This window comes from Polistes dominula, unplaced genomic scaffold (genome assembly GCF_049000335.1).
Source record: "Polistes dominula isolate Pdom_NZ unplaced genomic scaffold, Pdom_raw_medaka contig_79, whole genome shotgun sequence".
Classification (NCBI taxonomy): domain Eukaryota; kingdom Metazoa; phylum Arthropoda; class Insecta; order Hymenoptera; family Vespidae; genus Polistes; species Polistes dominula.
The window spans coordinates 973,613-993,255 of NW_028300916.1; the positions used below are offsets into that span (position 1 = coordinate 973,613).

A 19,643-nucleotide genomic window follows, 5' to 3' on the forward strand; every position below is an offset into this window, starting at 1 on the left:
ATATCGGTATTTGAAACTTCTCTCACTTCAATCGTACGAGAAAGAAAACACTATACCATCGAACAATATATTATAAAGTATATGGTAAATTAATATTAAATACATTTAGAAAATATTACATTTCTTGACGAGTAACGAAGTGTAGCGTGACTCATGAAAAAAAAAAAAAAACAGATAAGAATTGATGTTTTAAATAGATTTCATTTCTTTTTTGATAAAACGGCTATGTAACAAAAAGCACCTACATCAGGTATTGGCTGAGATAAAAGAAAATCCCCACCGTCCGGTGAACGGCGTAACAATTCTGATCTTCTTCCTTGACCGATCATATTTTTGAGTTTTGTAATTTTACCAACTTTTTGCATCCTCTCGTCAGCATCTACAGACTGCAATAATTAATCTTTATTCAATAAAATTACTTATTTTATAAAATGTAAGATCATTTTTTCATTTACCAGCAAATTCGTCATTGTTAATAACGGTTGATTGGGTGGTGGCTTGTTAAAAGGTGTTTTCAATTCACCATCTTGAACGTTCAGAACGAGAAAGTACATAAATTTGTTTCGTAATTTCATTTCATCGATTGACTTTGTACAATTTTTTAAAAATCTTAACCATCTCACAACGGTTTGTCTGTCTATAATTATAGAAATATTTTCATCAATAGAAAACGTTATTGAAAATAAGTTAAATTATTTCAACTTTTACCTTGTATATTTCTAAGATTTGGTAACATAGTTTTGACAAAAAACAGGTTATAATTCCAATCGTAAAGAAGTGATTCTTGTAATTCGTGCGTCATTGTAGAAATATTTCTTTTAATTAGTTGAAACAATTTAATATCGAAATTTAGAAAAAATTTGGATGCAATCTAATTTTTTAAATTCAATCCAATAGGGACGTATAAGGCTCGTGAAGTTAATTTAATCTGATACCTATCGATAAAAGGACTTCGTTTGTTTATTGCAATTATGTAACAACATAGCGTGTTCTCAATCTAATCTTAGTTGATAAAGAGTAGATAGTGCTCAACTCATCAGGAAATTAAATCTCAACGACAATGCGAATGACTGGTGAAACGAACTCGTCGAGTACTCGGTGAAACCTTTCACCGCGATAGTACTACACGATCGTAGGAACAGGTGTGTCGGAACATTCAGTCGAAGGAAGTGGCCTTTACTTCCGTTAGAAGTTTCTAACGAAGAAATGTTATGCGTTTTTCATCGATACAACCGTCAACATTCACGAGTGGAATAAGGTGAAGGGACCAGTAGTCGATCAGTTGTCATCTATCAAAACTCTTTTATTGCATCTTGTCTATATGACTTTCCGAACATTGCGCGCATGTGTGCAACGGTAATAATAATTCTAATAAAGAGTATTTAACATTATAACGTTGTAATTTTAGTATTTTTTGCATTCTATTGTAATTATTTTATCACACATGTTCAGTGATGATTACGAGGATTAAATAGTGTTGTAATATAAAAAGAATGTTTTAGTATATTAAAATAATTGTTAATTAATCGATAGGAATGTGTATTGATGTCTAAAAGCTCGAATTAAATGATCGGAGTACCGTCCTCTTCGAAATTCACCTTCAGACTAACGTGATGACGTCTTCTGTCATAATACTTCTATTAACTGTTATTTATATGACTTTCCGAACATTACACATGCATGCTATGGTAATACTAAATCTAATAAAAAGTATTTATATATCATTATAAAGTTGTAATTTTAGTATTTTTTTTGTATTGACTGATGCCTTCACCTTAAATACTGTAATATTTTTCGAATAATCATTAAGAAAATAAATTAGGAAAAAAAAAGATAAATTAAAGATGAAATAATAAAATGAAAATGAATCTAGGAGACTTATGTTTCTGTTAAAACGACATTGTTTCGACGAAGAAACGTACGACTTTACTTTAAAACAATGGAACCGACTCGGGGTAATCGACTTGCTCTCTCTCTCTCTCTCTCTCTTTTTCCTTATACTTGGTAAAAGGATAGTAAATGAGGAAATAGAGGATCCCCCAGGAAGTCGAGAAGAGCAATTAACTCTTAATTGAATGCAAAGTCTCGAAGAGGTGCACAGCGAGCAACACGAAGTAATGCGACACGGTTTTCAATGCTTACCTCCGAAACGCTTCAAGGAAACGACGTGCGAATGGCAATTTTCTTCATTATTATACTAATTGTTGTAATTACCGAGTCGTACACTATGGTAATGAGATGTGACAGGAAGGACCGGCTCGAAGATACGCGCGGCTGACTTGCGCTTCGTTGTGTCCTCCTTTTTCTCTCCTTCAAAGGATTTCTTCCAACGATTTAAAGGCCAATAAATTCGGTTAGTGTAGAAACAGTGAATGTACTGGAATCAGAAAGAGAGAGAAAGAATATAGAATAATTTGTGGGGGTTAGTACGTTACTGGAATATCGAAGAAGGAAAGTTTTTCTTTTCTTTTTTCTTGTTGAAGTAGAAGAAGAAGAATTACTCCAGTAGTCAAACCTTGTCTCTTTGACTTTTTTCGTACGGCCAATTTCACCGACGCAAAAGGACCCACGCAATAGCTTACGTCTGCTATTCTATATCTAGAAAGAAAAGTTTCTTCTTCATCTTATTTTCCTTTCTCGATGTGCGTCAACATTGTAAACCTACGTTCATATCTTGTCGAGTCTCTTTGCTTTTCCTTTCGACGGCTTTAGCAAAAGATTTTAATAAAGCTTGATACATCGGAAACGGGAGAGAGAAAGAGAAAGAGATAGAGGATGGAATCGCTTTTGTCGCTTAGAAGGCATCGTATAAATGCGTATTAAGGTATGCGTTTGATGGGAGTCGGTACGAGTAGCTGGATGAATATACAGCCCACACAGGCCGCAAAGAGCGGACACTTGGCGCAATTTTATTGTCGGGAAAGGAGGCACCGTGCATAAACGATCAGACTGCTGCTTGCTGACCTCGTACACCTGGCTCATCATCCATTGCGGACTATCGTAGGACTCGATGAATATACGCGTAACGCGTAGGTGCGTTTGCTGCTAGTCAGGATATCGTGATAGAAGTTATACGTATATGTGTTATCTGTAAGAGTGTATAATATAATACCTATACAAATCTATTATACCGGAAGAGTCGGTCGACGATCGAGGAGCTTTAGCATTTCAATCGTAGCCGCTCAGCTTCCGATTTAATCGGCCCCATCTTTGTTTTACTACTGCCTTTTTATAGGAACACTTAATATCATTTTTTTATTTCCGATAGGAAGAAGTTTGCGTTTTAACGAAAAGTCGGTTTGTAGATCGTAGGAAAAAGATCGACGAACTTTGTAGTAAGTTTGTAGTAATTGCCTAGGACGTGTGTCAGGTAACGACGTGGCCAGGTGAATACACTCCGTTATACCTACGCATCTATTTGTCTCACGTAGGAAGCCACTAATGCCAGCCAACCCCGCTACCTCTCGTACGTGTACTTCTTCTATTTATGTTTCGTTTCTTTTATCAACTCGTGAACGTCTCTTCGTTCTTCCATTTACTAACGCATTCATTGTATTCGATATTTATACGAAATGTAAAAAAGATATAAAAAGATTTTTCTACAAGTTCAGCGACAAGCTAATCCTCTTGCGAAAAGAGAGACATTAGTGTTTAATTATTGAAATAAGCGTGCACCTTGACGAAGAAGGATGTTCCTTTCCAGGCAAATGAGCGAAACGGTAACACGCGATGCCCCTGAGCTCTGTGGTAATTCTTTGTGTACTCGACATACCGTGTTGTAAAGTCGGCCCATTAGCATCGCTCACGATCCCACCGATAGCAACAGGGCTTTCTTGGAAATATTCTCCCTTCCTTTCTTCGCCCTTCAAACGAATTTTCCCCATACACTTTTCTCCTTCCTACAGAACTATGGAAATACGTAAGGATTATGCTGAAATTAGAAATTAGAAATTATTGTCATATACTATTTATACGATGATCATTTTGCATTATTTCAAGATGGAATTTTTCATTCGATATACTCGTAAGTTAGATGAAAAGCGTAGGAGGTACTGATGTTCGATACTAAAATTCGTCCAAGTGCTATAATTCGCAAATAACGGTGCACTTAAATACTAGGATTTGATGTACTTATTAGAATAATTACATAGACGTGGCGGCGTTCCGCGTTTTCTAAGAATTCGAATGCCTCTCCGATATCGCGTTAAATATGTTAGTGAAAAGAAAGAAAATTAAGTTTGCGGTATCCAGCTATGTGCCATAACGAGGCAATAATTAGGTCCACGATCTCGTTTTAAAGCTAACGGTATCCTAGAAAGGTTTAATTATTCCAGTAACACGATTCGTTTGAATAATTTTATTAAATTTCGTTGAGAGAGAGGTACGAATTAGTAATATAAAATATGTCGGAAAAAATGATAGCAGATTTCGCGAATATTCTTCATTTAATTGTAAGTGGAAGAGGAGTCATGGAATTCAATTTGAGTTACTAAGTACTTACATAGAATCTATGTTACGTTACGATCGGTTGTTTGCACGAGTGTTGACGCATGAACGAATGAATACGTGTCACGTAGATATTATCGATATGCGCAATAAGCTATGAGGTTAATTTAATACTCGACATACGCCGTTAGATAGTTCAAGTATTGTTACTTTATATCCATTCAATTCTAATAACTCAAAGTTTCTTATATCAAAGATACTTTTTTGATAAACGTTTATAGCTTTAGATTATTATTAGTTAATGAAATCTTATTAACGATAAGTTTAAGCAGGTGGTAGTTTCTAAATAAAGCTATGTCCGATTAAATGGCTTCATATCGACGAATAGATGTTAAAAAACAAGTGCAACTAAACTACTTAACTAAAATAAGAAACAACTCTCCCACGAGAAGATATATAATAACTAGATATTTATCTATCTGATGTACCTAAGTTTCTCGCGTTAAATTCGACGCTTCCTGTTAAAGCCAAAAATATCTCTCGTCAAATTACGTGATGAGGAGAAAGAGGTGGGGGAGATTATATCGGTTGCATCGGTCGTGCTTGAATGTTTGTTCGAACGGTCATCGATCGCAAGCGACGAACCGATCATCTCTCTCTCTCTCTCTCTTTCCCACTTCGGTTACCTTTCGACGAATTACGCCTTGAATGCATAATAATACATAACTCACGCCTCTTGCAACGATGTATCTTATTTGCATTCAACAAATGATCCGACATTTAGGCGAATTTGCATTCACAACGTTCGGCATCGACGTTGACTGAAACAAAAAAAAAAAAAAAATACTAAGCCTTTCGACGTTCCACCGCGAGAAATTGATTGTTTAAAAGACGAGGAAAATCTATATTCGATAAATCTATAAGATAATTTATTCTACTTCTTTTTTTTTAATGAAATTTATCGGTCGAATTTGTAAGAAATTAAAAATTTAAATATATATATAAAAGATATGATACAGAGAGAAATAAAAGTTCGCATAATAGCAACAGGTAATGTAAGTAATTTAGCGCTTTCACTTGTAATCTATGTAGTAGTTGGTGATACGTCTGACGTGACGTTAGGACGTTACGTTAAAACGAAACGAGAAACGAGATGAAAATCAGAGAGAAAATGCATCACGGTATCGAATTAACATAACTATGCAAACGAACTTGGTAATTATAGTTTCATTATCGTGAAAATTTATATATATATACATACAGCTATATTTAATGGGCTAAAGTATAAAACAAGTTTCTCGTAGTATTTTTTCTTCTTTCCGGTCACTTTCCCTATCTTTTCTTATTCCCAAGAAAATGCTTATAAATAAATGTTAGCGATCTCGTCCCTCGTCACGAATAAAGGGAAATGATCTACATATTGAAATGAGAATGAACATAACACGTAAAGTTGTTATCTTTGGTAGGATCGTAGTAGCATTCGAAAAGTGTTGCACGCGAAAGGTGGTGGCGGCGTTTAAATGAAATCATATCAAGAGGAAGGAAGGAAGGGAAATTGGTAGACGGATGGATAGGAGGAACGCTGAAGAGAGAGACCTGGCCGGAGGCGTCGCGATATCGCTGTCGGGAGCCTCTCAGAGTAAAACCATATTATTAGAGCGAGGTCTAGCAGCGGGAAACCACCCGCAACCGGCTTCTACGGACTTCAATTAAACGAGATTCCAACTCTCTCTTTCTTTCTAGCATATCAATAGACTATCGTCGGATACTCAATTTATTATTAAAATATTTATTTTATTTCTAGGTTCAATGTTTAATATTTTATAACGCAAGATTGTTTAATATTTTAATACGGTTTAATTAGGTTTTTGAACATCCTGTATAATAAAAAGATACTTTTATATTTCGGAGTTTGTTGTTTCGAGTGTATTGGGTCTCGGTGAAGCATGGACGGATACAGGAGTAGATCGTAAAGAGAGGTAACATGTAAGGCTCTTGGAGGGGATCGAGGGGACGGATTCGGGGACGGAGAAAGGCGCGTCGTGTGGCAGGGATCGTTATCAGATTCGATCGAGCTTCCTGATAGTTAATTAACGAGTTCATTATGCACCCTTGCCCTCCGCCTCGGATCCCTCGGTTTGGTAGTGGTGGTGGTGGTGGTGGTGGTAGCGCGCTTGGTTCGCATCGAGTACACCAGGCTTCGAGTGAGGCATTGCTGAGATCCTCGGTAGATAGTAAGGAGACCCGGTGGGTGGCGCTATTTTATTGCATCACGACTCCCGTCAGGGCCTACCGCTGGCCCATAGTCGCGCCTTGCACTTTCAGAACTTTCAGAAGTGCTCGTGAATCTTCCAAGAGTTTGCTCCAATACTTTAGATACGAATCACTTATGGTATATAAATTATAAACTTTTTCTATATTATTATCGTTTGCACTTATATTGCGTTTTGAAAATAATTTCTTATGGTAGAAATAGAACGATTGTAATTTGAGTTTTCTTTTTTTTTTTTTTAAGGTGAGACAGAATAATTATAGGTAGTTGTAAGAAATAAAACGTAATTACATTAGAAAACGTTAGCAAAGGGGGGTGATGTTTTAAAATACTAAAGCATATTCTTCCGGGCCAAGGCAAAGAGCAAAAGCGTGCTATTAAATAATCTCTCGCTTAAGCATACTATCCAATAAATGATTGCGACCATAATCAGTTTGCACTATGGACCGTGATCGCGTCTCTTTTGCTCCTTCTTCCATCTCCAATCCTTCGCTTCCATTTAATTTCCTGGAAAGCGCCACGGAGGTTTCTGGGGGCAGAGGCATCAATCACCCCACCTGACACGGAGGCTGTAATTTGGCTAACCTCCTTCAACGGCCTTCCCTACTTTCGCCATTTTACCAAAGTCTTTCTTCGCACCTTGCAATGACTCTTTTCTACTTTCATCAAGAGTATTAAATATCTATAGCGTTAGATCTTATTCATAGTTGTTTAATTATATCGAGTTATGCAAAATAAGTTGAACAGTTGTTCTTTTTCGTTTGTCTACAATCGTAGAACGGTTTGCTTATTCGGAAAGATCCGGCATAACTCGCTACTCGACTTTCTCACAATCGGTCGAGGAAGCGGCACAAGCAGGTTCGTGTGATTATAGGGGGGTGGAAACTAGAGAGAGCTCCGAATGATTTACATCCTGGTGCGGTCGAACACCGGCCGACCGAGCCGGTCTAGTTTAGTTTTAAATCCTCCTCCTAAATATCGGAGAAAGAACGAAGAACGGTGCCTCGCTCGGCTAGACGCGAGCTGTCCCTCTTGGCAACATTCAAATCTTCTCGCCATTCATAAATTCGTCAGTATGCATATGCTGAAATTATCGAGGCGCCGAGACGACCCTTTTCGCGGAATTTCTTTCACGAATACCTGTCTCTCTCTACCTTTGCCTTCCTTCAACCATACGCGAATCATTCGGAGTCGTCAAATTTCTCTTGATCATTTCATCCATTTCTTAGAATATCCCGAAATATACTAAATCGTTTATAAAATGATTTTTTGGAAAAGCAAAATTTCAAGATACCTACCGGTGGTCTTTAAACAAACGGATTTACAATGTCTGTGACTTATCGTTTGAAGGATCGTAAAGCTGCTGGAGATTCTGCGAGTATTCGAACACGATGTTCGCGATCCATCGGATTCAAAGGTTAAGTCGAATATATAGTTCCTTCACGATGCAATATTGCACTCGAGTAAATAATATTCTTCCAGGTGGTATCCTCCCGCGTGTTTTGTTGTTACGAAGATTCATCTCTTTCGTTGCAGCAAACGATCGTGACGTGGTAATATCTCTTAGCTATCCAATTTGCCATAGATTAAATGTGAAATCTTCTTTAATTACCTCTAAATAGGTAGTAGTTCAATTTTCGTTAAATGACTTCTAATATTTTAATCGTATTAAATCAAGTGGATAACAATTTTGGTTTACATATTTTAAGTAACATAAATGTTTATTGCAAGGATTTGGATGAAAGAGATTGCAAGAAGGAGATGAAAAAGATGAATGCATTGTGTTCGTAGGAAGAAACTATCGTACGCAGGTTTGAACGAAGGTGCGATCTCGTCGATTCGCAAGTAAGTAGGTAGGTTGGTAGGTAGGTAGGTAGGTAGATAGGTGTAGTATGTAGTATCTCGAATCAGTTGGACGCTAAAACGGTGGCCACAGAGTCGCGCACTATTATCGAGTTCTCGAAGCCGAGCCACGGATAAAATCTTGCTGTTCGTGTCGACGATAATGCGGCATCTGTACTTTCGATCTTGGCAGAAGACTCTCTCGCCGTTATCTCCGCCCAGTAAACGACTGCTCGATAAACGATCGTTCAAATCCAAGTCAAATTATCAAGCATACTTTGACATGACTAGTAGAACGTGAAAAGTTTAGTTTCTATGTATCTCACCATGCATGGCAAATACGTTATTTGTACGTTGCACATTTTCTCACCCATAATATTTACTAACAAGACGAACTATAATTTATGACTCCTCTTTCGGATTCTTAACGAACAAGGAAAACTTTCCATTATCGCCATATCGGTTCCCGAGGAAGCTAAACGCGATGGGTAAGCTATCCCTTTAACGGGTCGAGTGAAAATCACCATTGCGAGATGCAACTTCGTCTTTCGTGCCTTTTTCCTTACCGATCCTACCTGCGTTTAATCATTAAAGGCATTCGAATCGAGCACGAAAAATTTCGAAATTAATTCAAACTTGTCTTAGCAACACATCTTAGAAAAGAACAAAAGCTAGTTAACGTCTTTAACAGTGATTATAGTAATATAGTTCGTGTATTGATGCGTGTACACCTAACACGCATACTTCCATATAAATAGGGATATATAGATACTTTAGTACAAGTGAGCTCAATATTCGTGATCAACTAGCTCGATGAGGTCATGCGAAGAACCTTTTTACATTGAGAACGTTTCGTGCTCCTGTACAAACTTTCTATTCGATATTGCATAAGAGATTATTATTATTACTGTACGCGAATGCTCAGAACCCATAACAGGACTAAGGATAAAAACAATTTGATATAGCTTAAGCGAGAACAAATTTCTTTACTTTTTTACAAATACTATCGTAAAATTGAATAAACTTGAAACTAATACTTTAATAATTCTCGTAAGTGTCTTACGAAAAGAAATCGATCGTAACGATATTAATTGACGATCGAATTTTTCTCAAGATAGTTTGTTCCATTTGTTAGCGAAACGTTTGTTTTCTGCTGAGCAAAAGGGATCGAACGATCGATTCGACGAGGTAGAAGCGACGATCCGATCTTTGCAGAGAGGTCCGGTTTTTCGCGAGGGTCATTGTCCAGCACGGGTTATACACATCTCGTTGTAATACTTGACCGCGTGAGCATGCGCTCGCGCGCGCACTCTCGCGTCTTGCCTTCTCGACGTGGATCCAAGCACGGAGTAATGCAATAATAGGCGTATACTAATGATACAGAGGGGCCTGTAGAAGTGCGCGGGGTTTGCAGCCGGCGAGGATTCAGTCACGTAGTTGCATTAAACTTAATATAAATAATAGCGGTTTGTGGAGCGTCCGAGAGAGCGAGCGCTCGGTATATACCCACCTATCTCCATCTTCTCATCCGGCACTCTCCAGGACCATAATACACCGGCCTCTACGTCCCTGGACTCGCCTCCACTTAATAAGCAGGATCGTCCTGAATCACCACGGCAGCCGTGCTCACCTCGCATCTTTCTCTCTCTCTCTCTCTCTCTCTCTTTCTCTCTTACTCTCTTCCCCCCTTTGTCTATTCTTCCACCTACTCTTTCTCTCGCCTCTTTCTCCCTTCGGGATCGTTACCGTTGTTGCCGTTGTTATATAGCCCAAATTTTATCCCTTTCTTTTTTCTTTTCTTTTTATTTTGTGTATTTTTCAATACGCAGGATCGAAAAAATCCAAGCAAAACAACGATAATTCGTTGACGAAAGAAACTTGATGGAAAAAGTGACTGGGTTTGGTTATACGTTTGATTGTACGTTATCGTAGAAATGAATTTATGTAAATATTAACTAATAGAATTTATCAGGTTGTACTATAGTATATTTCGTTACAGATAAATAAGTGCTTACCAACTGGGAGTATATAAAAAGTAAGATACTGTCGGATGAAAGTTGTAAAAGCGTCAAGTTGTGGGTAGGGTAAAAAACGGTAATGAGCGCTTAAATACCATAAATGCATCTGGAAGGCGCTCGAGTGCAATGGCGTGGAATTTGATGCGGAGGTAAGAGAGAGGGTCAATGAGCGAGAGGAAGATTGCAATTATACGTCCTGTTTTAAATCGAAAGCCTTTAGAGTTCGGGCTGATGTTCGATAATCGGAGAAAAGCATGGAAGATTGTGGTATCCTAAAAGATCATAGTGTATCCTCCCTTTCCTGAAAGTTTCTTTGATGGAACTAAAACTAGTCGTCGATGTGTGCACTTTCTTTCGTAAAGTAATTAAACGTCGTTCGATCGATCGATCCAACCCAAAGGGATCGATGTTCGTGTAAAATCGCGTCATTAGACGTGGACGGCAACGTCGTTCGTCATTGAGCTTCGACCGATTACATTTCCTCGCGATAAAAAGAGAAAAGATACGCACACCTTCGCTCCAACTCGTACCACCATAATAATGACAATAATAATAATAATAATAATAATAATAGTTATAATAATAATGCGGAAATACGTTATACGTGGCTAATGATAAATAAATCGGAAATATCTGAATCGATCTAGAGGATCATGGATCTATAAATCCCCTTTGGGAGTTGGGGAACAACCAGCCGGCTCTTTCCAGAGTCGAAGAAATAATACGTGTAAGCATCCTTAGTACTCTCTCTCTCCCTCCGTCCCTCCACTTCATCGGCCCCTCCCAATAGCGGCTCAGTAAGCAGGGCCGTTAACGTTATTAAATTATCATATCTGCAATTCAATGCTCCCTGTTCGCTGCTACACCGCGTGCTTGCATGTTCTTACCTTGCATTTATAGTTGTAAAATTCCAACTAGTATTATTAAACCTTCGTTTGCTGCGGGTAATAACTCTCTTGGCAGTGACGTATTTGAGAAACCTAGTGCCTGTCGTCTTCCAATGTTTTTCTTTTTCTTTTTTTTTCCTCAGTCATTAGAAACTTTTCTATTTAACCGAGTGACAAATTTAACGAATGAACGCTATAATTTGTTAGTCGATTAAAATAGTTTTCAAATACTTCAAGGATATTATGTTTTTCTATATGGGTATACTAAAAACGCATATTTATTCTATTTATTTATCGCCCATGCGAATACTTGGTAAATACAGCACTGGAAAGTTGAGTTACACTAATTGCAAGGGCGAAGGGAATATAGAGCTAAGGGCACGTAGGGCCGAGGAAATAAACGGCGCGTAATACCGAGAAACGTCTCGACAATCGTTGACTCGACGGACGGACCTCTCCGTTAGCCCTTGAATAAATTCATTTCCATTTTTGAAGAGACAATAGATGTTAAGATAGATGAAAAATTACACGTCTACGTTTTAGAGAGCAGCTATGCGATATTATTTATAGAGCAACGTCGTTAATTAGCTATGCCCATAATAATAGACGTTCGACCTTTCTGCTTACGATTCTTGCTTTTACTTACAATAATCGTGCTAATAACAAGGTATCTTTTGCAGTCGCGAGCCACCGAACGTGCAACAGCCACTCCCCCGCCAACCGGCCGACTTTTATCTTTCTCTTGACGGCTGTCAAGCAAAACACAGACCGAAAAAATGATTTGTATACGTCGCCGGTTATAGTGACTCGCGTCTATAAATATATAGGCCGAGTCTAAAAATGATTTGTATAGGCTGCCTACCTCGGGCTAACTTTAACGCGGGGCCCCACAATTTCTAAAATATCTATAATGGTGGCTAGCTTAGTAGGGTTCGATTTCGACCTTTTTCGAGGTCTCTCATAATTACCGAACGATACGTACGATATAACACGATAATTACGATTAGATGTGGAAGCTGTACCTTAATCGACTTCCCTTTTCTCCGAGAAATTTGTTTTGGGAAACCATTTTTCACAGTTGGACAGAATAATAATACGTAGCCGGTGATCTCAATTACAAGCACGTGATTATATCGCTTTTGAGATTTGTTCTTTTTCTTTTTTTTTTCTACAATATTAATCTATTCCATGAAAACCGTCATACTTGGAAGAAGAACGTTCAGTCGGAAGAACTTATCTTTTAATTCATGCGCAATCTTGGATTAATTCTACACGCTAGTCGGCTAAAAGCCATAAAAATGATATTAAGAAATATGAATCCTTTAACGAGAAACGTAAAGCTGCGTATCTATCCAGCATACAATGTGTTAGAGCATAGTCGACAATGAGTTCTGGTATTGCTATAAATAAGTCGAATAAAAGGGAAACGATACTGGCATTGACATAGAACGGGCTACCAAGCCGTTTCTGCTAGATAAGCATCGCATATATAAAGCGCTGCTTGGTTTCTTCCAGTGTCTCTTGCGTCTTTACCTCTCTCTCTCTCTCTCTCTCTCTTCTCTCTCACGTTTTCTTTCTCCTTCGAGTATTCTACGCGAAACAAGCGGCTATCGAGCGTTCACAGACCGATCGTAAACTATTCCGTTCATTGTGATAAAAAGCACGTGACGGTCACGTATACTCGTTGCTTCCGCTCGTATGCCGCTGTTATCAGCTCTACGTTTGAGCAGAGTAACGTGATCGATACCCTTCAATGCCAAACGACGAAGCCTTCCTACCTAGTTTTATAGGGTTTCTTGTGTAATATTTAACCCGCGATCGGTTCGAGCCGATCGAGCGCATCAACCGGTTGAACCGTGCTATTCTAACCTCAAATTCATTTTAGAATCATGCTATCGTTATTTTCCTTTATATGATTTACTCTTTAGATTCGTAGATTCTTCCGGAGTTCTTTTAGGGATAATAGGTTTTTCAAGATGACTACCTTATTGGTAATAGATGAAAATCGAAATAAAATCTTGATACTTTAGTGTCTTTGATCATCACGTTAGGTTAGATATTGATTAATCTTCATCATATTTCCCTTCATTCATCCTTCGTAAAGATAATTAAGTTAATGATAAGACCAACACAGTATTCGTTTCTACGGTGCTTTCGGTGTCTTCGTTTAATCGTTTTTCTAACCTCCCTAACTTTTCTTTTCTCTAGGCGATAAAGGCACGTCAAGTTTCGCGTTCGAAGTTAATGAATCGGAAGAAATAACGGCAATCAGCGAAATATGAATGAGGGGTGGCGTATCCGAAGTTTTGCTTGCGCGTCACGCGCACGACTCTCGTCGCGTCTAGGTGAAAAACTACCCTCCGATGGGAAGCCTACAGAATAGCCGAGCTGATTCTGAACAAATATCTTTTATGAGTTTCGCACTTATTTAATATTTATATTTTCATTAAATAATTCAGAGTTACTTGCACACACAGAAATAATTTATTTTTAATTATAATAATAACAATTTGCTAGATCATTTAAATTTAATCATCAATTAAAGATATTAATTGCAAGTACGTAAGAAATTATGAAAGTTACGAAGAAATATCGTAGCCTTTAATTACATACCAAGAGCAAATGGAAGGATGATTTCGATTAGGATGAGTAAGGTTTTGCTCGAAGAAGACAAAAAGTGAGTTAGGATAGGTGGAGGTAGGAGTGGGTGGACTGAGATCTTAGCCAAGTCGAATGGTGCCGATTAATAAAAGCAGAAAAGCTTGGTGGTGGAGGTAGGAAGGATTTTCCAGTCACGTTTGTAGCTGGGAACGGAGTTAATTTACGAAATAAATAATATCTTCTTCTTCTTCTTCTTCTTTTTCTTCTTCTTCTTCTCGCGGCGCGCGCTGTTCCGACTACGGAAGAAGACAGTAGGAGAAGGGCGAGAAACGCACGCGGCTCGAGAGGAGGAGACCGAGGTGGAAGGCCTCGCGAACGGAAAGAGAAAAATACAAAGAGAGAGAGGGAGAGGAAGAGGGAGATAGGGCAATGCTGGAGAACCGGTAGGAGGGAGAGGAGGGACTCATAAAGCTGCCTACGTGTCGAGCGTAATGAGAACTGGTGATTTTTCTTTCGCTGGCCGCGAATGTAAAAGAAAAATGAAGGTTCTCCTTGTTGGTGTGCGTAGTTCTATGTGCGCGAGCGCACTCTCTTTCATTCTCTGTGTGCCGGTTGTGGAGGGTTAGCAGCAGCGAACGATAAGAAGAGACTGCGGATAACGTTGCTCGGTGCACAATAAATCCTGCGGAGGCTCGCGACATTATTTCCACGACGATTGTTCCGTCGTTCCTTCGATCGGACGAGTTCGTCTTTTCTTAGTGACGAAAAACTGAGAAAGGGACAAAACCATTTCCATCATAGGAGTATACTATCTTCGTGTAGTTTTCGATAGTCGAACCAAAATCGGAAATCGGTGTTGAGAAGTGAACAAGAAAATATCAGAGAGCGCGAATTAGAAAAAGAAAAAAGTAAGATGGAAAAGATGAGGGAGTGAGAGGCGAATAGTACCGGGTGAAACGCGAACCTCGGTCTTTCCTGCTACCTAATACCCGGGGCATATACACGAGCATCATTTTTATAGCGGCAATTTCATTTGAGCCTCGACTCATGCAGTGCTTTCTGATGAGCGAACTAAAGCAACCCTCTCCGCTTCCTTCTCCACCTTTGCTACCACCACCTCCACCTCTGTTTCCACCTCCGCCGCCTCTACCTTTCTTTCACCTCCGCCACTTCCTCCTACCGCGACGCCATCTTTTCATTAAAACGCTTCATCTGTGAGCCGTGCCGAGGCGCTGCCCTCCCTCCATCGTCAGGAGGATGAGAACTTCTGTGGGGAGAGTAAGGAGAAAAGCTATAGGGAAAGCAAAAGGAAGAGATTCCGTTGTGGATGCGAGAAAGAAGAGAATAAGACGATAGGGTGGCTGGCTTCGCCGAGTTTTCCTTCGTTTCATATCTCAACTCACACCCTTTTGCTTCACCCTCACCCTCGCCCACACCCTCACCATGGTTCTCTTCTACTTCCACTTCCACTTCCACGTCCCGCAGGCAGCTCCGGCTAGGCGTGCTCTGATTAATGCCCCCGCTAATAACGTCTTCTCCCCGGGGAAAACTCGAGTCCACCACCACCCTCTCCTGGCAAGACTCGACGCGAGCGAACGTACTGGTCTTATGCGGAATTAAAAACACATTTCGCATCGCGAACGCGAGATATTGCGACGCGAGCATTGTCTAGCGAGCTTTTTCCCAACGGTTACTATCTGTTCTATTTTCAAATACAATATGAGCAAAAAAAACAGTGATTCAAACTTTAAATGTATCCGTAATAACTTACTTTTTTATTTAGTTCTCTATAATTTGTCGAATCTCTATATCGCAGAAAATGATATCGCAAAATCGATTCATCGAAACGATTATTTTGTCAGATTGGTACGAAAGAAGAATGATACTTCTTGCTCTTTGTTTATTCTTCAAGGGGTTCCAGATATCGCGTCACAGCACAATGTCGGCTCACTGAGATTCCTTTTTCATTTGGTAGCCCGACTCCTTCACGGAAAACGTGGAATTCCGTGCAAAGTGCAGAGCAAAGTATCCAACAATGGGCAAAATCTAGAGTGTAACGAAGAAGAGAACTGTCAGACTGTTGTCACCTCCGCGAGCCTTTGGCGTTGATTAATGGCCGTAATATTCTTTCCCCTTTCACCGCCAACCTCTTCTTCGATGCCACTATCCCCTATATATGGCGAGCCAAACAAGTATGACACGAAACGACGTGGTACGACGCAACGAGACGACTTGCCGTCGACGTTGTTGAATTTCACGCGCTAAGACTCTCCGGAACTTCTCGGAAGTAATTATCTCCGAGCAAACACTGTTAAAACATCGAACTTACCACTACAGAATCGTGTACATTTACTTTCGCTACTCTTCTTACGAATTAATATTTCTAATTGAATCTGCAACAACAATGCTTCCTACAATTACAGCGTAGGAAATGGAAAATAATGAGAACAGCATTTCGTAACGAATAACGAAGATTATTTTACTAGTTAAATACCTAAAACGGAATCTAATGGAGGCTGGAGACACCAGGAAAAAAATTAATCGTCTTGACTTTTCAGGCTCGCTGTACTCGGCTTCCAATAGGTTTACGAACGAATTACAAATCCTCGTCGAAATCAGCTAGTGGATGCCAACGGGACAGGGCAGTTTAGTAATTAGTCTCTTATAATGGTGATGGAAGTGAGTACACGTAAGAACCGTTGCCAGTCTCAATAATGTTGATGAAAATTACTTTGTTTTTTCTTCTTTAACTATATTACGCAACAGTTTTGATCGAGACAAATATTTAACTCTCTATTATTGGCTACATAATATGCACGATGAAGTTTCCTTGTTCTTCTAAAATTATCTATCTCATTTACATTCTTAATATACCATACATAATGTATATACTGGTAAATAATAGTACAAAGTAAAATTGTTTTCAAGAACAAAGAAGACTCGCATAGTTGAACGTAAATATTCGAGGTGTTTTCTTTAGATCGAATAAAAGCTCGTTCAGAGTCACGTCTTGGAAACTTTTATCGCATTTTGCTTCTTACGCTTGATCATTTCCGCGGATAAGTTTTGCAAGGAAGGAAGGCAGATACGTAAAGGTACGAAGAAGTGAACCGTCAGGGAGAAACGTTGCTGGTACCCTGGCCAATCAGGCTGAGAATGGAATCTCAGGGCCAATAAGCGATGCAATCATGTCACCTAGCTTGGCGGAGCAGGCTCGAGCGGAAGGAAGAAGAAGAAAGAAGAAAGGGGAAAACGAAAAAGATCAACTCGTCGACGACATGGAAGGTGGTACCCATAGGCTGTTCCCACGTCGTTAACCAACCGAGTAATCCCACCTTCTCGTTGTTCTCTTTCAACAATCTTCTGCTGCTTCAAAGCCTCGCGACTTTTCTTACATTCGTCTTCGTACAAGGTCATTCGAGATATATCTACGCCTTTATGACAAATTAACGCGTGCCGAAAGATTTAAGAATTTGCTTTACGAGCAAGCCGTTTTTCATTAACAACAACTATGCAATATCAATTTTTAACATAAACGTAACTCAGTTTATCTCTGATGATGATTTGATATATAAGAAATGGGGGAGAGAGAGAGAGAGAGAGAGAGAGAGGGAGAGAGAGAGAGAAAGCACTTTGTGTTAGAGAAAAGGGTAGATTCGATTCATAGAGAGAGAGAGAGAGAGAGAGAGAGAGAGAGAGAGAGAGAGAGAGAGAGAAATCGTGTTCAAGCAGGCGTGACAGCTCGTTAACCGTAATATTCGATTAGATCTCGATCAGTTAGATATCAGCATGAGCATCTCCTACATACCTGCTCTCCTCTTACTCGAACGAACTTGATAACTATGGCAGACCATTTCTAGATGATTTCATACCTTTATCGCGAAATAATGATAATAAGGGAACGATGAGAGACGAGAGATCGTAGTGGACAAGGAGAGCGAGAAGAAAGGATACGATATACCTTGATCGTTAAGAAGGCAGTTTAATTTTGAAAAAGATATAAAAATAATAAACAAGAAAAATAAAAAGAAAAAAAGAAAAAACTGGAATTACACTCATCGTTCATGGTGATCACCCTCGCAGGGCTTCGTGAAGTTAACATTTTCAAATCTATTTCGATTAGAAGTTTCTCGTTTACGAACGATACATCTAATGATTTCAAATCGTCTAAGGAATAAGGAACTTTAACCACAAAGGTTCTTCTCCATCCGACAAAGTAACTAGATCCTTTTTTTCTCTTTTTTATATTCTATGATCTTATCTTCGTAACGATATTTTGGAAAGTCACTTGAGAAGATCGTCGAGAACTGCTGTAAAACGAAAAACGTATACCGGTTAACTATCAATGCGAAACAACAAGCCAATTTCTATACCGTTACTGATCGTTCGTAAATGCGATTACGAATTAGAGCTAGTTATTAGTTATTAGAGGTTGTTCCTATTAGATTAATCGTAATATAGCCGCCTTAACCATCTGTGCGAAAAAAAAAGCGAATAGAAGGATTCATCGTGCTTCGCACTCTCGTAAAATTACTTTGGCTTGGTGCCTTCCTTGCAACTCTGCATCAGATCTTCTTTAGAAATTTATCTTTTGCACGATCAATTCTCTTTCTCTCTCTCTCTCTCTCTCTCTCTCTCTCGTATAAATCGTTTATTATTTTTTCAAAACTTGACTTATTCAATTTTATCCAGAGATTCGTTCAAATGTGTTAAAATTAATTGGTTATTTTAAATATAATATTGACAAGTAATCATACTAGCTTTTCGTTAAGGTAAAATGATCCCTATTAACCCCATGTCGTAGTCATCTTCTCAGCAGATAGAGTTCAATTTCGCGAAGTGCAGTCGGCTGGATGGTAGTCCAGGAGCTTGCACGATGCAGCGTCATTACGCACAAGTGTAATCCATTCGATCCTCGTTACTACGCACGACGTCTTTCGCTGCATTAACACCTGCACCGAAGAATCCATCTGCCGATCGTACCAGACGATTCGAATTTGTCCATTAAACTTATACACTCGTTGTTAAATTATGTTCTTCGAGAAGATTAGATTATTTTCACTTTTCTTTTTTTTTTTTTTTATTCATATCTACCAATACATCGTACAGTAGTAATTATGATTAATAATACGATGTAAAATAATCGTTGTCGTAGATAAAAGAAAATCTTTACCAAAAAAGAAAAAAAAAAGTAAAATAAAATTCCTGTGTCAATCATAATCAGCTTCTAAAAGAATAAAAACAAGCAAAGTTTTCTGTTGTTACAACGAAGACTTAACAAAAACTTATCACGCGATTCGCATGTATATTTCAACATTATAGTCTAACAATTGATTTGTTTTAATGATAAATATTTAATCCCTCCTAATTGTGAATACGAATTACTTTTTCAAACGAACAATAAAATGAATGCACAAGAGGAGAGATTAGAAAGTTGAGATATATACACTTATTATAATAATAAATTCTTGAAATTTGCACATGTACAAGAGAAAGAGAGAGAGAGAGAGAGAGAGAGAGAGATAAGGGTTATTAAAATTTCACATTAAAACGTTTAACATTGCTGATGGTAGGAAT

General features: G+C 38.7%; 1 protein-coding gene across 1 annotated transcript; it reads right to left on the minus strand.

Moving 5' to 3' along the window:
* Window positions 1–200: 200 nt before the first annotated feature.
* LOC107074251 (uncharacterized) lies at window positions 201–802 on the minus strand. The gene is made up of 3 exons (XM_015335501.2): window positions 709–802; window positions 456–637; window positions 201–386 (listed from the first exon to the last, which is right to left on the minus strand). The coding sequence occupies exons 1-3, from the start codon at window positions 800–802 to the stop codon at window positions 201–203; spliced, it is 462 nt and encodes a 153-aa protein (XP_015190987.2).
* Window positions 803–19,643: the final 18,841 nt, after the last annotated feature.

Bases quoted from the DNA above. Each gene is read 5' to 3' on its own strand.
- LOC107074251 (XM_015335501.2), bottom strand. From the start codon at position 802: ATGACGCACGAATTACAAGAATCACTTCTTTACGATTGGAATTATAAC. The intron at 638-708 runs GTAAAAGTTGAA...CTATAATTATAG, and splicing joins AAATCTTAGAAATATACAAG to ACAGACAAACCGTTGTGAGA. The intron at 387-455 runs GTAAATGAAAAA...TAATTATTGCAG, and splicing joins TAACAATGACGAATTTGCTG to TCTGTAGATGCTGACGAGAG.